The sequence below is a fragment of the Diceros bicornis genome, chromosome 12 (genome assembly GCF_020826845.1).
Source record: "Diceros bicornis minor isolate mBicDic1 chromosome 12, mDicBic1.mat.cur, whole genome shotgun sequence".
NCBI classification, from domain to species: domain Eukaryota; kingdom Metazoa; phylum Chordata; class Mammalia; order Perissodactyla; family Rhinocerotidae; genus Diceros; species Diceros bicornis.
The window spans coordinates 61809397-61832462 of record NC_080751.1 but is presented as its reverse complement, the minus strand read 5'-3'; the positions used below and the strand labels follow the sequence as shown (position 1 = coordinate 61832462).

Below are 23066 nucleotides of genomic sequence, written 5' to 3'. Positions count from 1 at the left end.
ACAAGAGTCTGTAATAATTTTAAGCTAAGCCTTTTAACACGGAACACTAACATTTAAGTATGTAGGTAAATAGAGAAACACATAAACATACCTATGTAACAACGGACATTAGCCACAAAGTTGAAAAGTTTCAATAAACAGAAGTGAGTTACCAAGACCCTAGAGCATAAAATCTTTGAGGCCAGTATTTCTCACATTTGCTTGTATCATCCCAAGAGCTTAGCAAATTACAAATACTTAGAAGGCAGACACTAACATTTGATTGTTAAGGCTGAATGTGAAATCTGGGGGAAAAAAAAAAAAAAAAGACTAGTTCTCAGATTCAGAAAATAATTCAATGGGTTTTCAATTTTTGAAATCTAATAATTTTTCTAATACCATATCCAATAAACTACTCACACACTTTGTAAAAAAATCATTACTTTGGGGAGTTATAGTGAAATGGCAACAAAATATCTGATACTGAGTTTTAACAAAATACTTAGAACAAGATTTGGAATTTTTTTAATGTTTCTTCCATAGCCACTGGGTAGAGGGAATGGTAAATCTAAAGTAACAAATATCTTCTGAAAACAAAAAGTCAAGAATTTTTGAAAGCTGTCCCTATTAATAGACTGATTTCATTACAAAAATCTGGAAAGGGCAAACTCACTTTTACAAGCAACTAAAGTGTTTTTTATGGAAGAGAGGTATTTACAAGCAGTGTACTAATAATAAAAGTGATTTAATGGCAAAATTCTTTCTATAATCCTCAGTTTATTACATACTAATCATTACTTTGCATACCAATTCCTATACAATTATATTTCCCACTTAAAGCAAATGATGGCAGTATAGCAGTTGTGAGGTTATTGTGGATTTTAGACAGACTAACCTTATAATTATTGTATTAACCAGGATACTTCTGAGAAAATTGAGCATTATTAATAATTTTACCATGACAACAGGCATAAACTGGTACTGGACCTGGCAAATCAAGAAGTATACTTGCTCATTCTTGTTTTAGAGAATACCATTCTAATTAATAATAGCATTGCTAGGTTTTTAAGTTAGTTTTACAAATAAAACTTGATTAAAGAGGGAATAAATATTAACATTTCCTTACCAATATCAATGTATTTGGGATCCAAGGGTGTTCCAATAGAATTACAAAGAACTAGCACAAACTGTGGACAAATAAAACAAAAAGAATATCAGAACTCCTGCTTTGTACAACAAAGGAAATGACGCCAAACATCATGCTTATCTCTTTTTCAAGTATCACTAACTGGCAAATAATTGATAAAACTGTTAAGTGCAAAGAATAGCAGACAAATATAAAGATAATCTACAGCACTAAAAATAAAGAAATACAGGGGCCGGCCTGGTGGCGTAGTGGTTAAGTTCTCGAGCTCCACTTCAGCAGCCCAGGGTTCACAGCTTCAGATCCCGGGTGCAGACATACGCACCACTTATCAAGCCATGCTGTGGCAAGTGTCCCACATATAAAGGAGAGGAAGATGGGCACAGATGTTAGCCCAGGACCAATCTTCCTCAGCAAAAAGAGGAGGATTGGCAGCAGATGTTAGCTCAGGCCTAATCTTCCTCACACAAAAAAATTAAAAAATAAAGAAATATGAATTCAAATTAAACCAAGGCTGATTTCTCAATGTAACAGAACACTGTGGTTTTTAAGAGGCCACTTAAGAAACATAAGTACACTGGCTACTTGTCATTATTTATACTTCTAAAATTCCTGATCAGCTATTACCTCAAAACTCATTTTTATCCTATAACCCGCTATATAAGAGCCAACTTAATTTGTTACCATTGCACCAAATGTTTCCATCTCGTTCTCCTCCTTGGAAGCAATATATAAATGACATGAGAAATTCAAAAAAATTCAGTTAATTCAGGAAAAACATTATCTAACCTAGTGAAAATGACTTAAAATGCCCATTAGTTAACACATACACAAATAATTATCAATGATTAACATTAGGAAAAATAATCAAGAATAATGCACATTTAATATCACATTATTCTAAAGTGATAATTTTGTTTTTCTTACTGTTAGTCACCTTTTCTATATCTTGTACTAAGAATACTATTTTACTTAGACATTTTACTGATTAGCACAATGATTTCAAATAAGCCAGTTCTCTATGTACTGTTTACATACAGACTTTCTTTTTTCAGCATCTCAAGTAAAACTTGTCTAATTTCATAAAAATATGCTAAATGCCAAAAATTATACTAAAATACTATAATTTACTCTTTTACTACTTATAATAAGCTTACTTACTGCCACAAAACACCACAAATAAATTTTATTTTTTAAATTCACTTATCATTTACATGCTCATAGTTTAAAGAATCAAACAGTTCCAGAAGACTTCTTACTAAAAATAGAAGTCCCTCCCCTAACTTCCCACTTCTTGCCTCGTACAGTATTTACTTTCAGCTCTTTTAACTCATCCTTTTGATATTTACCTCCACATGTTTATAATGCTACTTCTTGTTTTGCTTCCATTTGGGGCATTATCTATAGACTTCCCACCATCAAAGGCAAAGTACGTGGCTCTCTTTCACTGCCCTTTCCCAGTCTCCCATCACACAGGAACACACTTCCATCCCTCCATCTTTCCATTTATAATTTTGTTAGATCAGAATTTAGGGTTTTATATTTTATTATACTTCAATTTAAAAGTTTTTTTAATTAAAAAAATCCAGGGCCGGCCCGTGGCTTAGCGGTTAAGTGCGTGTGCTCCGCTGCTGGCGGCCCAGGTTCGGATCCCGGGCGCGCACCAACGCACCGCTTCTCCGGCCATGCTGAGGCCGTGTCCCACATACAGCAACTAGAAGGATGTGCAGCTATGACATACAACTATCTACTGGGGCTTTGGGGGAAAAAATAAATAAATAAAAAAATTAAAAAAAAAAAAAATCCAGTGAGTACATCATTTTGACTATTTAAATGCTATTCACAGCCTGAGTCAAGTGTATCATGATTTATTCTCCTTTCAAGCACATTTTGCTTTCCCTATAGTTGGTAATTGTCTTTATTTTTTCTCTTTGCTTAGTTTTCTCTGTATTTATTACTAACTCAAGTCCCCAGGGACCCCCCCAGTTATGTATGTCTCCCCTCAAATGTTCAACCACATTAAGTATTCTATTAATTTCATCTTGAATTTCTTTTTGAACCACATGAGCTGCTCTCATCTAATAACTCCCTAGGCACGTGCACAACCATCAGCTGGTACCACTCTTGACCATCGCTGTTGGGTTATCCTTTCTGCCTCTTTCTCGGTTTACCCCTCATTTTGGTAGACCATATCCTAAAGTAACTTTCTAAGATAAGGAAGCTTGGAAGGTAAATTTTTGGTGACCTTGTACATCTAAAAATGTCTTTATTCTACCTTCAATTTAATTGGTAGTTTGCTTAAGACATGGAATTCAAGATGGGAAATCATTTTCCTTCAGAATTTTGAAAGAAATTCTCCAAAGTACTGCTGTTGACAAGGCAAATGCCATTAGGAAACCTGATCCTGTGATGTCTGTTTTTCCTGTGTGAAAGCTTGTGGGATCTTCTTTTTATCCCCAGTGTTTTGAAATTTCACAATGATGTGCCTTGATGTGGAAATATTTTTATTCACTGAGCTAGTCACTTTCAATCTAGAAACTCAAGGGAAATTTTCTTGAATTTTTTTTTCAGAATTATTCTCCTCCATTTTGCCTGTTCACTCTTTTTAGAACTATTATTCAAATGCTGAACCTCCAGGATTGGTCCTCTAATTTTCTTATCTTTTCACTCCTATTTTCCATTTCCTTGTCTTTTTACTCCATTTTATAGTTTTCCTTCATTTTATATTCTAACTCTTCTGCCAAATTTTTTACTGTTGTTATCACATTTGTAATTTACAAAACCTTCCTTTTCTATAGTATCCTTTCCTTGTTTTATGGATGTAATATCTCTTAACTCTGAAGATAATTTGAAATGATGATTCTTTTGAAGTGTTCTTCTGCATAGTCTCTGCTTCCTCCCAGCTCTTTCCTCCTTGTGTTTACTTTTGTTGTCTGTCTGTTAAATTAGATGTTTTCCTCAAATGTCTGATAATCTTTGTCTACATGCTTATAGAGTGTGACACTAAAAAGCTGTTTGGAATCTATTTGTTTATGGGTGGGCCTCCCTGACTCTGGTTTTCACACAAAGGGGACTGGGAGGGATGTTTCCTTGGGGACTCCCACTACGAGTGCTTTTAGAGGTCTTTTCTCTTGAACTGGTCAGATTCTCCAGAAAGGACTCCTCCAACCTCCTACCTGAGAGCTATCTGCTTAGCTGCCAGCGTCCTGAGAACCAAGTGGAAAAGACAACAGGGGGACACTGAGTGGTCAACTTTTCATTGAACTGCCTTGTTTTCAGCAGATTTCCTCCACCCTTCTCTATGCTCGGTGCCCTTCAGTGCAGAGACTCTTTTTATCCTCTTGAGAGTGAACCCCAAGTCTCCTCAGGTGGTGGAAGGGCAGGTGCCTAGGGGCTCAGTAGAGGGAAAGGCATCTAGGAAGCTTGTTTAAGTTTTCTCCTCCCTGCATAATCTCTGGTACTTCCAAATTGCTTTTGTGTTTGTTTCTTTCTCTACCAGGTACCATCAAGTCCTGTGTCTCTCTGGGATTCTGCGATGTAAACTGGTTGCTTCTCTGCTTTCTCCACTGATGATTTAGGATTCAGCTTTCTTAGGTCTGCTAAGGTAATTACCATAATTCACCTACTCTCTAACTTCCAAAACTATGCTGCCATTTCCTCTCCCTTTCTGGTCCCTATGGGCTTATGACTTTTTAAAAAATAACTTTACTGTTGTTTTAGTGAGTTTCAGAGAGAACAGAGCCCAATGTGGCTGTTCAAATGGCTGCCTTAAACCAAAAGCTCTATACTTTTTAATGAAATAAAATGATTTATAACACAGCCAAAGACAATGGTGGTCCTTTTTTGAAAAGTTTATATGCTTCTGCAAATATTTAAATTGTTAGCATACTTTTTAAAAAGGCATTACTTATATTATTTATTTTATGGTATGAGACTGATTTTTAAAGCAATATAACTCCAAATAAAAGTATATTTCTCAATGTCAAAGCTACCCAAAGTGTTATAATGGTCATTGTTACATAATTTCTTGAGCATTTATACTAGACATCTGGATATTCATTTTTGCTTGGAATTTTAACTTGGAAAAGGAATGTAGTATTTTAACTATATTTAGGAGACAAAAAGCTTCAGTACTGAACTGGTCAATATGAACTGCCAATCAATTAGCTGACTGGAGGAAAAATCCAGGGGACACAGAACCAACAGAGTCACTTAGTTCTCCAAAACAGAGGTCTCGACACACATGGCCAATAGACTCAATATTTTGCTGTACCTTCCAGTACAGGGGCTGTGCTTGAGAAGATAGATAACTATAGCCCAATTCTGCCAAGTAGCTAACCCATCTAAGTTTTAAGACATCCATGAATACCTACCTGAGGATGATTTTCATCAGCTTTCGTAGCCAAAATGCAGAAATCTCCACAGGTAGTAATAGAAATGAGACTCTTCACATATTTAACATATTTCTCATTGTTTTTCGTATCCCAAAAGACAACACAGTACTCAGGACGATCAGGTCTGGTATAAGCATAAACTACAGTATTTGAGCAATAACCCCACTAAGAAGAAAGGAAGGAAGAAAGGGAGGGAACAGAAAGAGGGAAGAAGGGAGAGAAAGGGAGAAAGGACATTTAACAGTGGGAAAGAAAAATCACATTATTTTTACTCCAGAAATACTGCAGGTATGTGGTTTATCAATGCTGAAAAAACATATTCTTAAGAAAGACAGAAGGACTGAATATTCAGCTTAATACCTTTTCTCACTAAAATAACAAAAAATCTAAGAGTAATACAGACAGTTATAAAACAAAGAATGTACTGCAAAAATAAGTTTAGTTTGTTTAACTTTCCTTATTTTAATTTGTATGATTTAAGCTTCCGTGGTAAAAATTTCAGATTTTTCAACAGTCAGTAATAACTGCATGGGGGACAAAGGAAGAGTGACCCCTGTCAAAAGTTTAATTCCGGGTCCCCAAGCCAAAATTCAAAAACAGACGCTTTGCCTCTTCTCCCCTATCCACGTTTTCTATATTTGTTTTTATCAGAGTAACAGATGCACATAGTTTATAGCCAAATAATTCTACATGGCTTATTCAAAACAAATGCAGACTCCTCTGCCTAATTTCCTCCCCAGGGAAGCCATTTACAACTCTTTTAGCTGTACTCTTTGGTGTTTATCTCCATATCACATGTGTATTGATTATGGAACTTAAACACTTAAAGCTTTCCCTCTCCCAACATATTTACATGTAATTCTGAATAAACCAATATTCAGTGTCAACATTATGATGACTGTTTTTACTATTCAAAGTAAGCCATGTTTACTTTTTATACCATAATTACCTTTTAAAATAAACTTTTTACTTTAAAATAATTTTAGATTTATACAAAAGCTGCAAAGATAGTACAGAGTTCCCTATACTCCTTTCCATCTTCCCCCATTGTTAATATCTTTCGTTACCACGGTACATTTGTCACGACTAAGAAACCAATATTGATACACTAGTATGAACTAAACGCCATACTTTATTTGGATTTCATTAGTTTTTCCCTAATGTTCCTTTTCCATTCCAGGATCCCATTTAGGATTCATTACATTCAGTCGTTATGTCTCCTTAGGCTCCTCTGGGCTGTGACAGTTTCTCAGTCTTGCCTTGTTTTTGATGGCCTTGACAGTTTTGAAGAGTACTGCTCAGGTATTTTGTAGAATGTCCCTCAATTTGGGTTTGTGTGCTGCTTTTCTCATGTTTAGATTGGGATTATCAGTTTTTAGGAAGACCACCACAGAAGTGAAGTGCTCTTCTCCTCATGTCACATCATGGGGTATGTGGCATCCATGTGACATCACTGATGACCTTGATCACCTGGACAAGGCAGTGTCTGCCAGGTGTCTCCACTGTGAAGGTACTCTCTTTTTTTCCCCTTTCCATACTCTACTCTGTGGAAGTGAGTCACTAAATGCAGCCCACACTCTAGTTAGGGGAATAAACAGGGGGCTACGCTCCACCTCCTGGGGAGGGTAATGTCTCAGTAAATCAGAGTACTTCTATAAGGAAGATTTGTTTCCTCTCCGCATTTATTTAAGTAATTTATATCAGTTTGTACGCATGGACATTTATTTTATAATGTAGGTTACAATCCAGTGTAACATCATTTATTTTGTTCTCAAATCCTTCCAGCTTTAGCCATCGGGAGCTCTTTAAAGCTGCCTCCCTTGTCCCTTTGACACACTCCCATCCTCTTGGTTTCTGAGCACTTCCTTACTCTCGGGCACTACAAGACGCTCCAGGCTTATCTTGTATTTTCCCTGCCCTAGTCCTAGAATCACCCATTTCTCCAAGGTGCTTTGCCCTTTAAAAGTTAGATATAGAAGTTTTTCATAACAAATATTCTTAGTAGTTTACTAGATCAATCTCATACTGCAGAGCTTGTTTTGGATCAAACGTTAAATCTAAGATAAAATATTGATGCGTTATTATGCTGCTTATTCTCATTTTCCCCTTCTGATCCATTCTCTGCCCTTCTCTAATCTGTGCCCTCGAGGCTGACCTCTATGAACTCCATGGGCTACCTTGCTTTCTGGTTTCCAGTTGGGTTTGGCCAACAGAAGGCACCAGCAGGTAGAGAGATGGACAGAAGTGTTTATTCCCCTAGTCGTTCTCTGCCCCGCCAGCTGGCAGTGGCTGTGCTCCTGCAAAGCAGCCCCTCCTGCACAGCCACAGCTCTCGTGGGGTCCAGGAACAATACTTCCTTACCCTGCCCACTGTTGCTAGGCCCTGGATGCTTGCTTTGTCATCCCTTGCTGGTATACCTCTGTAATAAACCTTTCATCAATCCTCTTCAATTATTCCTCTGAGTGGGCCATCTGTTTCCTGCTGAGACCCTGACTGTTGGAGTATTTTACTAATTATATATAGTATTCTAGAAAAGTTTACTAGTCCTAAGGTCTTCACACTAAAAAAAGCTTCCTTTCAGCTGGTTTCTAAAACAAAGAGGCTATGAATATATGCAAGAAATACATAGTATACTGTGAGCTATAACAAAATTATTCCATCAAAAACAGCTTCCTTTTTTTTACAACTGCTCATAACACTCACCTTATAATCAGGTCGAATATTTGCAAAATATATGAAAGAATCAACAGCTAGTGCAATTTTCAGTCCACCTCCTTCCCAAGATAGTGCAGACATCTGCTTTCCAGGAACCTTCAAAGTACCCAGATGCTGAAAAAAATAATTATATTGAACCTAAAGTATCACAATTAAATAAAATACAAATTCCCACCAACCACTTCACAGGGATCAAGTGTATGAAAATTATTTTGTGAAAGGTTGCTACTCACTTCAAAATAATTTTCCTTGAATTTTTACAGTGAAAAATATACACATGATAGGAGACATTTACAAACTATAGCCAAAGAATTCAGTATCAAATTTCATTAAATCTAAGATGTCAGAGATGTAAATATGCATCTTCATTTTTATGTACAACTAAGGAAAGAAAAAACACATTGCTAGTGAAAACAGGACAACTTTTTTTTTTTTTTTGTGAGGAAGATCAGCCCTGAGCTAACGTCCACGCCAATCCTCCTCTTTTTGCTGAGGAAGACCCACCCTGAGCTAACATCTATTGCCAATCCTCCTCTTTTTTTTTTTCCCCCTTTTTCTCCCCAAAGCCCCAGTAGATAGCTGTGTGTCACAGTTGCACATCCTTCTAGTTGCTGTATGTGGGACGCGGCCTCAGCATGGCCAGACAAGCAGTGCGTCGGTGCGCGCCCGGGATCCCAACCCAGGCCGCCAGCAGCAGAGCGCGCACACTCAACCGCTAAGCCCCGGGGCCGGCCCCCAGGACAACTTTGATTATAAGATGCATCTCAATTTTAGAGTTGTAAAAATTGTGCTTCTTGGAATCAATGAATTATTGTGGTAGTAAACTGAACCTTCAAGCCTTGCCTCTCCCTTTCATGCCGCAAAGCCAACCAGGCCCCGTATCCTATTGCTTCCGCTCCTCTCTCTCCTCCACTACGGCTGCCTCCTTTCCTGACTGAACTATGGTAACAGCCTCCTACCTGCAATTTTTACCTTTCATCTCTTTCCTCATTCCCACCCTCTACCCCTCAAATTCAATCTTATCTTTCCGGAACACAAATCTGATCAAATCCTACTCTGTTTTAAAAAATTTTTAATAATTTTTAAAAATCAATAGCTCCCACCATTACATTCTTTAGCATAGTATAGCATGCCTTTTCCCATCTGACCCAAAACTACTCTCTCTGCCTCAATACCCAACTATTCAGCCATAATTACTGTGTTCTCCCTCAAGAGGGAACTATTAGGCCCCCATACTTTTGGTCCATATAACATCCCTCCCACCTGAAATCCTCCTTTCCTTTCGCTTCCCCTGTCCTACTGTTCCTTATCCTCCTGGAGTACTTCTATTTATCCTTCAAGATACAACTCAAAAATTGTTTCATGCCCTCTTCCCTCCTTCTATGGTTCCAGAGAATTCAGACAGTGAGCTACTTGAGAGCACTAAGTATATCATATTCACATTTATTTCCCTATCCTTTAATAGACTGCTCGGTAAACAGGTATTAAGTAAATAAATGTATCATGCATTCAAATTAATTTCTTCACATACAAATGTAGTACCTTTTATGGCTAAATTAATGAGTTAATAAATGAATGCAAAGAAATTTTTAATGTGGCCATAAAAAGAAACCATTTTTAATCTGTACTTATTTGACAAAACACTATAATCCCAAGAATTTTAACAAATTGTACTGCTATCCCTTGTTCTTAAGCAAATAAGCCCTAAAATCTAATTTAATGTATTAAACTCCATTTTGCCAGGGAAGCCAATGGGGAAAAGAAAAACTCTAGGAGGGTCACTCTGTCCTGCTGCCTGTGTGAAATCAAAGGGAACAAGCTGGCGCTCACAACAGCACGCTTGGTGCTGACAACCCACACTGGGAGAACAGGGCCATCTCCCAACTCTGCAAACCAGCCAGGTGGTGGCAGCAGCCAGGAGAGAAAACCGCCTTGTAGTAAGCACTCACTAAGCACTGTGGTGGGCATTTTCTCAGTGTTATCTCCTTCAATTTTTACAACAGCACTGTGAGGTATTACCTTTATTTCAGAAAATAAGTAAACAGAGTCTCAGAAGTTAAATAGCTTCTCTAAGTCAAACTACACTGTGGACACGGAATTCAAAGCCAAAGCCAGGTCAACCTGACTACAAACCCCTGCCAGGGCTAAGACCACAGTGCAGAAACCGGAAGACCCCAGCCCTCAGAATGAAAGGCAAATTCTACCCTGAGGTTTTCCTTAACCTTAAATCTTCAGATAACTTCCTTCCAAGTTATCTGCCCTATCTTAACAATAACAGGTCCAAAAATAAATCCCCCATAAATTCATTCAAAAAATATTAAGTGACTAATATACTCTGAGGAACTATGCTCACTACTTTCAATTACAGCCACACAAAAACCACTTACAGTTTTCAATTTAACACATAACACATCATTTTGCAAGATAAAGCAAATAGGCCTTAGAATCCATGTTTTTCTACTAGGAAAAGGCTGACCTAACAAAAATAAACAGATTAAACAATATAATGATAAATAAGCCAATAGCAACGAACGAACATAATCAACAAAGAATGTGAATTAAGAAGGAGGCTATAAACATTGAAATAACTAGAATTCAAATTTTTAACTATTTAGGAACCTTTGGAACTCTGCTTTTGTTTTATCTTAGCTTTTACAACTACCAGAAATATTGTTAGCTGACAATGTATAGAGAACACCTATTCCTTAAGCACATTCTAGTGGGTAACTGAGATATTAATTCAAAAGCATCAGCTGACACCATTTCTTATCCTTACAGAAATTATTAAAATATATTAAAAATATTAATACTAAAATAACTGGTGAGGGCTTTTGTGTAGCAAAAATATACATTATTGAAGTTTATAGTGAATTTATAAAAACCAACAGGGTATTCAAAAGGGACTGAATATAGTCTAGGGTTAGAAGATAAAACAGGTACAAATTTATTAAGCTTAGTTATTAGTAAGTTCTCATTTTCTAAAATCTTTAAAAGTCACAATATATCAATCCTCCTACTTGGTATTTCCCAATGCCATTTCAAAAAAATTCTCTTTAAAAATTAAATTAATAATACTATTGAGAAAGATAACATGAATTTATGAAAACGATGCTTATATTTTAAGGTAGCATCACCTAAGATTAATTAGACAAATTTTCTTAAAATAATTGATTACTCCACAACAAACTAAAACTATTAGAAGGTTGGGAAGGATAGACATATATGTATGCTTAGTATCTATGCACATTTAATATATCACATTAAAAATCAGAAAAATTAATCTGAAACAACTAAATTATACTTAAAAACAACTCAAAAGCCAGCTATGAAAAGAGATGCATATTCAGATCACAGAGAAAATATTCCAAATAACTACTCCACAGTGATTTCTTATGTGAAACATCTAGTTTTCTAAAAGTACAGATTATAAAATAAATTCTACGATAAAATACAACTATGAAGATTTATAATATGAAGATGTTATTCAAAGACATACACCTGATATCTCATCATTTTTACTCAAAATGTCCCTAAAAAAAATGACAAGTTTATACCTTTTCCTCCATTCTTTTTTCCCTTACCTTACTCGCTGCATATTTAAATGGAAAGAAAGAAGATAAAATCTTTAATACATTTACCTCACCAAATGGAGTGTAAAATTGCACAGTGTTTACGTCTTTATCCTGAGTGACGGCCTTCTGGGAGCCTGCCACAGCTAACACGCTGCCAACATGGTTCCACTGGATACTTACTACATACATGCCAGTATCAATTAAAACAGGATCTAGTCAAAAAGAAAAAGTGAGGTGACTGGTAAAATACTTAGCCTAGAGAACTTTATAATTTTAAGAACAATTTTAAAATATTTTTTTAAATTCTCCACACTAAAGAAAAACGACATACTCTGGTCACTCTCGTGTCTCATTATTTGGCATCTCCCGTTGTCAAAACAAACAGCGAGGCAAGGACAGTCTGGCTCCACGTAGCCTTCTGTGCCATGGTACCAGTGAATTCCAGCAATACTGACTGCTCCAGTGACATTCACCAGACAATTCAGTTTCATTTTCATCTAAATAAAATTAGTTGGGTTAATATTTTATATTTTTAAATAGATCAGCATGCATAGAGTACTGTAGAAAGAACACTGAAATAGAATTGAAAAATCTAGTTTCCAATGTAAGCTCCATCACTCACTAGTTTACCAACCCTTGACAAATCACTTCACCTGAATTTCAGTTTTCCCCATTTGCAAAATGAGGATAAAAAAAAAAAACTCACCGAGTTTTTATGAGGCTCAAATAACAAGAGATATATGAAAGTACTTTGAAAATAGCAAACGTCATATAAAAGTTAGCTACTATCACTTCCACCAGGGGGTGGATTTATGTAATGTCCTAACCCTCACTAAAAACAAAATCGCCTCATAAGTAAGATCAGAGATCTGCCATAGCCAAATCTCGCAAAGCCAGAATTTTTCTTGAGATTATGCTACCTGAGACCATTCTACCCACCTTCTTCCCAGGACCCGATTTTTCTCCCTCACTGTTTAAGTCTTCCATTCTTTTTACAAACAACCTTTGCAATTAGTAGCTTGCTACAAAAATATCTTTGGTATCACACATAAACTTTGGCTTTGGGTATTACAAGACCCAAAGATTAAACTGCACTTCATCCTACTCATTACCCCTCAGCTTCAATATACTGAAATCTCGTCCTGTCCAGCCTCCAGAAAACCAGAACTAAAGCTATCCTCTAAATGTCACAATAACTTACCTTGAAGCAACCCAGAAGTCTTTTTTTTTTTAATTTTTTTTATTTTATTTTTTCCCCCAAAGCCTCAGTAGATAGCTGTATGTCACAGTTGCACATCCTTCTAGTTGCTGTATGTGGGACGCGGCCTCAGCACGGCCAGACAAGCAGTGCGTAGGTGCGCGCCCGGGATCCGAACCCAGGCCGCCAGTAGCGGAGCTTGAGGACTTAACCGCTAAGCCACGGGGCCGGCCCCAGAAGTCTTTTTTAATTAAGAAAAAAATCTTTAGACAATTGGAAAAAAAAACCTGAATTGAAGACTTTCTTGATTACACAAACCATCATAATAAATAAATGTGTATACAGATACGAGTGATATATAAAATTATCATATAAAATTGTATAAATAAAACTAATGCATATATATATATATATATATACTTACTATAAAATTTCCTTGATTATCATAAATGTGTATTTCTCCATTTGCCATTCCAAAAAGTAAGACTTTACTATCCGCAGACCATGCTACATGGCATAACTGAATACCCTTCAGGTCTTTTCCCCAAATACGATTCCCTAAAACAAAACATAAAACATACTTATTCCATTAAAAGTTCAAGGTCATGATCCTCCAACAACTGCTCTAAAAGTCTTTGTTTCCCTAAAGAGCTCTCACATTCTTCACAGTATTCATGCATTTGTTCAATTTATTCAATCAATAAATATTTACTGAGCGTCTACTCTGTGCCACACACCATACTAAACATTTGAAACAGCGACTGTTTCAGACTTTCCCCCTTCTCTTCTAAATTCTGACCCAGGACCTCACTCCCAATTAGCAGATGAACCCATCTTCTACTTTGGAAAGAAAATAAAAGCTTTCAAAAAAAGAAATCCTTCATTCCCATTTTCAAATATTCAGAACATAACCGAATCCACACATCCTTTCTGCTTTGCCACCTAATACAAAGGAAGACACCATCTAAGGCTAATCCTTCCACCTATCCTCTGATCTGATCCCTTCCTAGCTTTGCAAAGATCTCTCTCTATTGAGGGACTTAGCACCAGGCATCGTAATTGCTTGGTTACTTATTCCAGACTTAGATCTGGAATACTTTTCATTGTTGTACCTAGCGCCTAGAACGACAGCTTGCGACTTTATAGGTTCTCAGAAACATTCATGGATTACATGAAGTTACACCAAAAAAAAAAAAAAAAGAAAAGAAAATGATCTTAAAATAAATTATTTCTCTATCGACAGTTTTACATTAAAATAAAGGTACAGACTTTCAGAAGACCCAGTTTTATCCATGTTCTAGAATTTGAAAAACAGGTTTTAAGGCTACAAAACACAAATAACAATGACATGCTTAGCTCTAGTAAAAAAAAAAAAAACCCAGAGATTGTTATAACTCTATCTACTTTTTGAAACTAAAATCTACATATTTATTTAGTCTAACAAGTGTAAAGATAAATTATATAATCAGGCAGACATATTTAAAATAATACTGAAAAATTAATTCACTTTCAGTGCCACTGTAGGAAATTTTTTAAAAATAGATTTTTCTCTTTGAATAAACTTAAAAATAAATGGTTCTTGGGGCCTGCCCAGTGGCGCAAGCGGTTGGGTGCACGCGCTTCACTGTGGCGGCCCAGAGTTCGCCGGCCCAGATCCCAGGCGCGCACCAACACACCACGTGTCAGGCCATGCTGTGGTGGCGTCCCATATAAAGTAGAGGAAGATGGGCACGGATGTTAGCCCAGGGCTGGTCTTCCTCAGCAAAAAAAAGAGGAGGATTGGCAGATGTTAGCTCAGGGCTCATCTTCCTCACAATAAATAAATAAATAAATAAATGGTTCTTGAATGTCATCAAATTTTATATCAAAAGTTTTCTCTTTTTATGTTTATTTTTCTGTCAGAATGCTAACACATGATAATTTAAATTTCTAAAGATAAAAATGTCAGCTAAATCTTGATCTTAGTTCTGTGTGCAATCAATGCATTACCATCCACCGAACCAACTATGACAGCCCCGTCTTCGTATACAATGCAGATCTTCTGTCCATCAGCATTCCAGCTCATACTTCGAACCACTGATTTATTTCTATTGTTGATCATTTCCTCATACCAAGAGCCTATTTTCACAAATAAAGAAAAATCACAAGCCAAAAGTTACATATCTGTTAAATAGTATTTAAGGGCTGAAAATATTCCATAAACTACACTGTGAAATAAAAATTGCAAATTTTTCTACAACCTGAGACATTAAACTCTAAAACTTTCAAATCTAACATAAACAAAATGAAAAATTAACTTAGGCCTTGACTAATAATTGCTTCAAAGATTATCACAGAAAACATAATAAATGCCCATCTTTTTTCTCTTTCTCTATCTCTGCTTCTTCCTTTCTTTCTGTCAACTAAAAAATAAATCTTCATTTGCTTTTACAGGGCCAAAACGAACTTTTCTTAAAGCCTAAGTTTTCCCTCTTGAACACACTTCAGATAATAACCAAAGAAAATTCAGAATAACCACAGTAACTTTATACGTATGCATAAACTCTCTAACGATTAATTGTAAGCATAGTAAATAAAAGCATTTTTGGTAAAAACTTGAAAATAATTTAAAACTGCTCATAGCATATTAGTGATATCACATCACTAATGCTGAGTGACAAAACCATTCTTGTCGTGGACAGGGCTGGAGTGAGATGTGACTTGTCTCCCTGTATAACCAAAGGTGAGGCAAATCACAAGGCTATTTTGTTTTGTTGCTGTTTTTTAAAAGGTTTGACTCCATTCTGGTATAGGGAACTCTGGTCTGCAGCTAAGCAAATAACCATGTAATCTGGAATAACTAGTCAGAGCAGGGTATTAACAGAGTTAGGACTAAGGCCCAGAGAAGATCTACCTGGAGGAAAGAAAAAGTTTACTCTAATCTCCTGTACTTTCACGCTGTGGTCCCTACACACACACATATACATTAAAAAAATTAATTCATGTACTCAGCATATTTTTTAATTAAGAATTTTTAAACAGTATACCCTGAATATTTTCAAAACAACACACATGAACTAAGGTACCCTTTCGTTTGAAAATGATGGCTACAGGCCTCAGGAGAACGTGTACTACGAGTTACTGTTCTGGTAATAGTGATGCATCTAAATTAATCCTTCTCTCACTTGCTCTCTTGCGGGAAAAGACACAAATTGTGAGCTAGCAGTCAGAGCTGAAAGAAAATCTGCATCCATGAAAGAAAAGGAAGTTAATTGACTCAATAAAGGAAATGAATTATGGCCTCTGACTTGTTAATAAATGTTTTCATCTACTGAGCTAACTCCAGCCACTGACTACATGGAAACTAGTTCTTTTTGGAAACCTGGATAAAAAGAACTATCTCAAGCAGAAACCATTCTACTAAGAGTCCAAGTTCATTTTGGAGATAACCAAGTCACCTAAGTCACTTTCTTAACACAAGGTCACAGTTAAAAGGAAATAAAGTTAAACTGAAAAGGAGGCAGCAAAAAATCCCAAAATACCATCACTGTGCTGTTAGGATGAACTCCTGTTGCTGGTTAAAAGTGGTCCATTTCAAAAACATTATTTCCCTATTCAAATACTGTAATCCAGACTCCAATCTGTGAAAGATTAAATAAGCTCTCCTGACATACCTTTATATAACATCCACACAATGATAAGCCCATTTTGATCACTGGTAGTCAACTTCTGATATTGTTCATTCCATGTTACAACTTGAACAGAACCTGAAAAATTATAAGACAATTTAGAAACTAAAAAAAAGGCTAGAATTAATTTCAAATTTAGATTTTTACAATAAACACCAAGAGCAGGTTAAAATCAATACAGTTCCTGTGCAACTAACCAGTCTTTAATATTACTCAAAAATATTCATAGGATGCAGCTATTACTATCATTCATTTTCTACAATGACACTGTTTTTCATGTTTGTTCTTATTTCATGCCAGCAAAGGCACCTATTAGTCAGCTGCCAGAGGTGCCATATATCAGATGACAGAAACAGTGTAAATATGATTTACCCAACTGGCCTGACTCCCAAGGATTATAATGCCCAAAGGACAGCATACTAAGTACTTAGGATTTGGGGGCGAGAGGCAAGGGGGGTGGTTTGATTTTGGCTGATATGTCCCCTAATCTCTCTTCCCCACCCCCTTGTTTTCCATTCTATTAGTAACACACTCTTGAGCCTATCTTAAACCTCTGGGTTATATGAACAATTGATTTATTTTTTGTTTTTTAAATCCTTAAATACTTCAATGTATATTTCCTAAGAACAAGAACATTGTCTTTCATAACCATATTACAAACTAGGAAATTGAACACTGACACAATGTTATTATCTAACTCACAGTCCATATGCATCAATTGTCCAAATAACGTCCTTTATAGATACTTGTTTTTCTCATTCCAAGATCCAATCTAGGATTATATAGTGCATTCAGTTGTTATGTCTCTTTAATCTCACAGATTCTTAAAAAGGATTATACATCCATAGATGGATGATGATATTTTTTAATATACAAAATAGCTACTTTTTTCAGATTTACTGAAAATGTTGTTAAATCGTGTAAAAGTTGTTGAATGACACTAGGCTGTATTAATTATGGCTCAACAGAAATGATTACTTGAAATATTACCATTATTTAAAATGTTGGCATTTCTGCATTAAGTAGATGGTTTCTAAACACCTAAAGATAATACTATTTAAATACAATTTAAAAAATTACATGACTCACCACTATGACCTTCAAGAGTCTGATTCATAGAAAGGTTACTGGGGGCTGCAAGACCTCTCAATTTTGCATCATCTAGAAAAACAAAAAATACTCCGGCAAATATATAAAATTGACAGATTATAAGATTTTGACATTTCTTGCTCTTTTGAAAGAAGTTCCTTTTCCTGGAAGATAGTTTTTTTTAAGTATGCCTTATTCTGATCTATTTTTCTCATGGTGGAAACATGGACATTAATACATACCTCCTTGCAAAGATATTATTCTGGTAAAATAAAGTAAAAGGTATAAAAGAACACTGTTCATTCATTACATTAAATACATTAGTAATTATTACTGCTACTTATTCCTTCCTAAAAGATCACAAATAAAAATATTTATGACACATAGATTGAAAACTTGGAAGCATAAAAGGGATCAAAAAGCAAAGACTTGGGAAACTGGTTTTTATGATATTTTGCAGAATCTTATATTCATTCACTCATTCATTCATTCAATAAATATTTATTGAATGTCTACACTGTGCTATTCACTGTGGAAGGTTCTGGATACAAAATGATGAATAAAATAGTTAAGGCCTCTCCCCTCAGAGAGTTTATAGTCTAATGAGGGGATATATACTAAATACATACTCACACACACAAAAATACATATATATGCATGGGGAAGTAAAGGCATAATGAGAGACAGTAACAGAGCGGGATTAATTTAAATTGGAATGGAGAACCAGGGAAGGCTTTCTGAAGAAATAATATTTAAGCTGGGACTGTTGGATAAACTGGAGATAACCAAGTGAGGTAGGGAAAGGGGGGGAAGTATTGCAAGCTAGGAAACAGCAAGTGCAAAGGCCCTGGGGTAGAAGTGTGAAGCCTCTGACAAACTGAAAGAAGGCCTATGTGGTTGAACTAGGGGAGACTGGCATATGATGAGGCAGGAGTGATTAGCATAGGAATAAGGTTTTTGATGAAGGTGATGTTAAGGAGGAAAAGAGGAGGTTTCTAGCTTGAGCAAATGGGTGAAATTAAGATATTTACTGCAATGGAGAGAACTGAAAGAAGAGAGTTGGGAGAAGAGCAGGAGTTCAGTTTTAGACACCTGTATGAGTATGAAATACCTGTGAAAGACTCCAGTGGAGATGTCCAAGTCTGAAAAATCAGGACTGGGCTGGAGATATAAACTTAGGAATCGTCACCCCACAGGTGGCACGTAAAGCCATGGTAACGAAAGAAGCCTAGAGAGCATGTAAAATGGAGAGAGAGCCCAAAACCAAGTTCTCAGAAGTCCCAAAGAAGAAAAGGAGAATCTAGTCAAGAGATTGAGAATTTACTGGAGAGGAAGAGGGTGGGGGAGTAATATGCTTAAATATAGCAATAATTTAAAACATCTGAATTCTCCTTTTGTCTTGAAAAATAATGTTTTAAAGACAGAAGGAAAGGTCGAATGTGTCCATTAGATTTGGAACATGAAAGTCCCTGGTGAGGGAGATAAAGGAGGGAGGAAGAAGACTGATGCTGAGAGAGGGAGAGGATACGTTAGTAATGAGGTCCCAGAGAAGGTGAGAGGAGTGGGCTCCAGCAAAACATGTGGAAATTGGCCTGTGGGAGCGGAAGGGTTACCTACCTCACCATCATAACCTGATGTAAAAAGATGGAGGCAAATGCTGGTTCTAGTTCCCTTTCTTCTAAGGCAAGAGAGTGAAAACTGGGCCTCCTGCTACTGGGAATGCAAATGAGTGCAAACTTTCAGGGGAGTAATTTGGCTAAACATATTAAGAACCTTTATAAACATTGCCTCTGATCCAGTGAATTCCATTTCTAGAAATTTATCCTAGAACATAATTAAAGGTTCATGCAAAGATTTAGATGCAAAGATATGGTTGTTTTAATAGTAAAAATGTGGAGACATCTAAATGCCCAACACTAGAACTTAATTATTATATACCAACATAATGGAATACTAAACAGCCATTAAAAATGATGCTACAGAAGACGTTTTATTGATATAGAGGTTGTTGTATTATATTGATGAATGATAATAACTTAGCTATTTGATAGCAAAGCTACAAAACCACACTTACAACATAACATCTTCAGCACAACACAATGCTTGATATGTAGTAGGCATGTAACATCTGGTGGTTGTTACCAGAGGGATCTGCTGCATCACAACTATTATTATTAAATACAATATACTGACCTTGTTAGAATCTTCCAGCTATATTTCTCATATTTAACTCTTTCAACATGATTTACACTCAATAAGTTCGAAAACAAATAATTTACTCCATTTTCCAAACCTCAAGAATCTATTTTCCATCTCGCTCACTAATTTCAAAGAATACCCTATACTTCATCAAAAGGGCAGAGAGAGAAAAAAAGCAATTTTTTTTGGAAAAGCCTTCGATGTTTTACATAATGAATGCATTTCTTAATGTAACTAAAACTTGCTACATATTTTAAGCAAAATAAAAAATACATATATATACATATACATGTTTGAAAGGCATAACAGAGAAAAGTTATTTTAACACAGTTAAGAAAACTAAAGCACTGAAACATTAAATTATTAAACATCAGAAGCCAAACTCTAATTGGTACATAAGTATCTACCTGCCTTTTATTCATATAATTAATCTAGCACATGAAAACAATTATTCTCTCTTTGCTTAGGCTGTCCACCAAGCACTTTGTGTAATGGTTACAAAGACGTAAAAATGAGACAAGCTTAGTTTCAAATCCCAGCTCTGCCACTTACTGGCTGTGTGCCCGTGGTTAACTGATCAGAGCCTCAGCTTTCTCATCTGGAATACCTACCTCTCAAGATTATTGTCAAGTCAAATGAGATAGTGAAAGTTAAGCACCCCATACATAGAAAATGATCAGTAAACATTTATGATTCCAACCACATTCAAAATGGTAAAGCAGCGCTACTCAAAGTGTGATCTGAGAACCAAGCAACACCAGTATCACTAGAAATGCAAATTTTCAGACCCTATCCCAGATCGACTCTGGGGCTGGAGCCCAGACATCCATTTTAACAATCTCTTCAGATGATTCTTATGCCTGATAAAGTCTGACACACAATACTGTAAGGAATTCAAAATGTAATTTAGTTCAACCTCTCATTTCACAAAAGAGTGAACTAAAGCCCAAAGATATTCAGCAATTTGCTGAAAGTCCTTCAGAAGTCTTATGGCAGAGCAGCGATTCCAACTCCAATCTCCTTATCTAGATCTCCAATTCAGATAGGGGATTACCTAGATCTCCAATCTAGAGCAACACTAGGGATGCTAAAGAAATGTGAAATTCTGCTTTGTGAAGTTTGCTATGATTCCAAAGAACTAGAAGAAGAGAAATTAAGCTGTAATGACAAGAGACTTATTAAAAAAAAAAAGTTTTTTTTTTTAGGGCCTTTGCCCCTGGTGCAGTGGTTAAGTTCCTCGGCGGGGGGTTTGCAGGGCCAGATCCCAGGGGTGGACCTACACACTGCTCATTAAGCCATGCTATAGTGGCATCCCACATTGGCCCTGAGCTAACATCTGTGCCAATCTTCCTCAGCAAAAAAAGAAAAAAAAGGGGTTTTTTTAAAACCCCGTTTTCTGTTCTTGGAAACTAGATACATAATAATTGACCCATCTGATAAGTGGAAAAGATGAGATAGGCCTACAAATAATCTGCCAAAATGTAAGATTTTGTGACTCACTGAAATGCTGATTCACACGATTTTTACTAGACTCCTAATAATAAAGCACAACAAACAGACATAGCACAAGACAGCACAGTGGCTTAATTTTCATTTTTCATTCTTTTTCACTTTTCATCAATAACTTCAGCAAAAGCCACCTGACATTTACATTCGATATTCTCTGAACTTTATTGCAAAAACGCTCTACAAAAACACAAGATGTTTGGGATTTTGTTTTTTTCCTTTTAAAAGAATTAGAATGGCATACTAACGAATACCATGAGCAAATCCCACTGAACAAATGACACAAGCCAATCTTCCATCAAGTTCAAACATTTGGGCTTGCATTCATTTACCTGTCTGTGTCTCTAATTTCAAAACTTTCAGTAATCCATCTTCGCCACCACATGCTATGAATCCTTGGTCCTTGTTCCAAGATATGCATTTCAGCTTCACATTATTGGGAATGGCAATCTGAAAGGCAACCACAACCACTCATACAACTTGTCACGAAGGAGTCGAGAAGTGAGTCCACAGGAGATGAAGGCTGAAGAAAATCCCCCAAGAAGAAAGACGGTCACCCTTATGAAAGAGTGAGCTGTTATGATGCGGGCACAGTCCCCTGAGCTTCCCCGGGCCCTACCATTTGGGAAAGACAGAAAGAAGAGAACAGGAGAGAAGAGCAGTGACTGCGGAGGAACCCCTCACCGGAGTCACCAGATAAATTTGGGGGGGGGGGGGCGGTTAGGAGGTATAAATCCATACCATTAGTCCATATTCCTTTTCTACATACAACACTTAGGCTACTCTTTTGTTACTACGTTTCTCTTGCCCAGAGGTCCGGGATGATCCAAAGAATTTAAGTCACCTGGATCAGCAACAGGAGCAGGAGGAAAGACAGGCAAGCACGCAGTGCTCTGCCCTGCTGACCCCCCAAAAGGACCTAGCCTGGGGCAGTAATGGGAGACAGTCGTGCGAGGAGGCTGCTGCCCCCCCGTCCCCCCACGGACTACCTGGGACTCGAGGATCGGCTGGAGGAGGTCAGAGGCTGGTTGGGGTAGGATGGCGAAGCCGCGATCAGGCGCCTGGCTTCGCCGGCAGGATGCGGGAATCGCCCGCAGGACGCCAGAACGGAGGAGAAGCGGGGGCGCCCCCAAAAAACTCACTTTCTTGCTCAGGTAAAAGAACATCCTGGGAACCCCGACAGGACGACCCCCGCCGTCAAGGCCCGCAGCACGAAACTTGTTCTCCGTCGCCAATGGCATGTACCAGCGGCTTGCAGAAGCTCCCGTCGCCCTGGCAACCGCCGCCGCCCGGTCGCATCCGGGGCGCCGAGGGCACTTCCGGTGTCGCCCTCGCACGGGCCCCGGGCGTCGTGCGCCTGCGCGGGCAGCGGGGGGCTTGTAGGAACGGTGGTCGCGGGGCCGAAGCTGTGGTTGGACGTGGTGTGTTTGCTTCTGGGCCTTTTTGCCCCCTGCTTGGGGCCTCGTCGCTGACCCTCAGCGCCCTGCCGCCTCGTCTCAGCTGCCCTCAGTCTTTGAGGGCACGGAGCACCTGCCACACCTGGGATGGTCGCGGTGGAGCTCGCCTGAGGTGTCAGGATCGACTCAGGACAGGCGCTCCTTC

At 37.4% G+C, this 23066-nt stretch overlaps 1 protein-coding gene across 2 annotated transcripts in view; it reads right to left on the bottom strand.

Moving 5' to 3' along the window:
- Nucleotides 1-22709, bottom strand: part of WDR35 (WD repeat domain 35) — a 55772-nt gene extending 33063 nt beyond the window's left edge. Inside the window, exons 1-11 of one of the 2 annotated variants that reach the window (XM_058551744.1) lie at nucleotides 22607-22709; nucleotides 21797-21914; nucleotides 17760-17831; nucleotides 16656-16748; nucleotides 14992-15120; nucleotides 13427-13560; nucleotides 12136-12301; nucleotides 11871-12016; nucleotides 8221-8346; nucleotides 5497-5682; nucleotides 1106-1166 (exon numbers count right to left, since the gene is read on the bottom strand). In XM_058551744.1, the coding sequence (XP_058407727.1) occupies nucleotides 1106-1166; nucleotides 5497-5682; nucleotides 8221-8346; nucleotides 11871-12016; nucleotides 12136-12301; nucleotides 13427-13560; nucleotides 14992-15120; nucleotides 16656-16748; nucleotides 17760-17831; nucleotides 21797-21914; nucleotides 22607-22705 (1330 nt within the window). In that variant the 5' untranslated portion in view covers nucleotides 22706-22709. The remainder of the gene's footprint in view (nucleotides 1-1105; nucleotides 1167-5496; nucleotides 5683-8220; nucleotides 8347-11870; nucleotides 12017-12135; nucleotides 12302-13426; nucleotides 13561-14991; nucleotides 15121-16655; nucleotides 16749-17759; nucleotides 17832-21796; nucleotides 21915-22606) is intronic. The other variant, XM_058551746.1, reaches the window with a different exon arrangement.
- Between the last annotated feature and the right edge of the window lie 357 nt (nucleotides 22710-23066).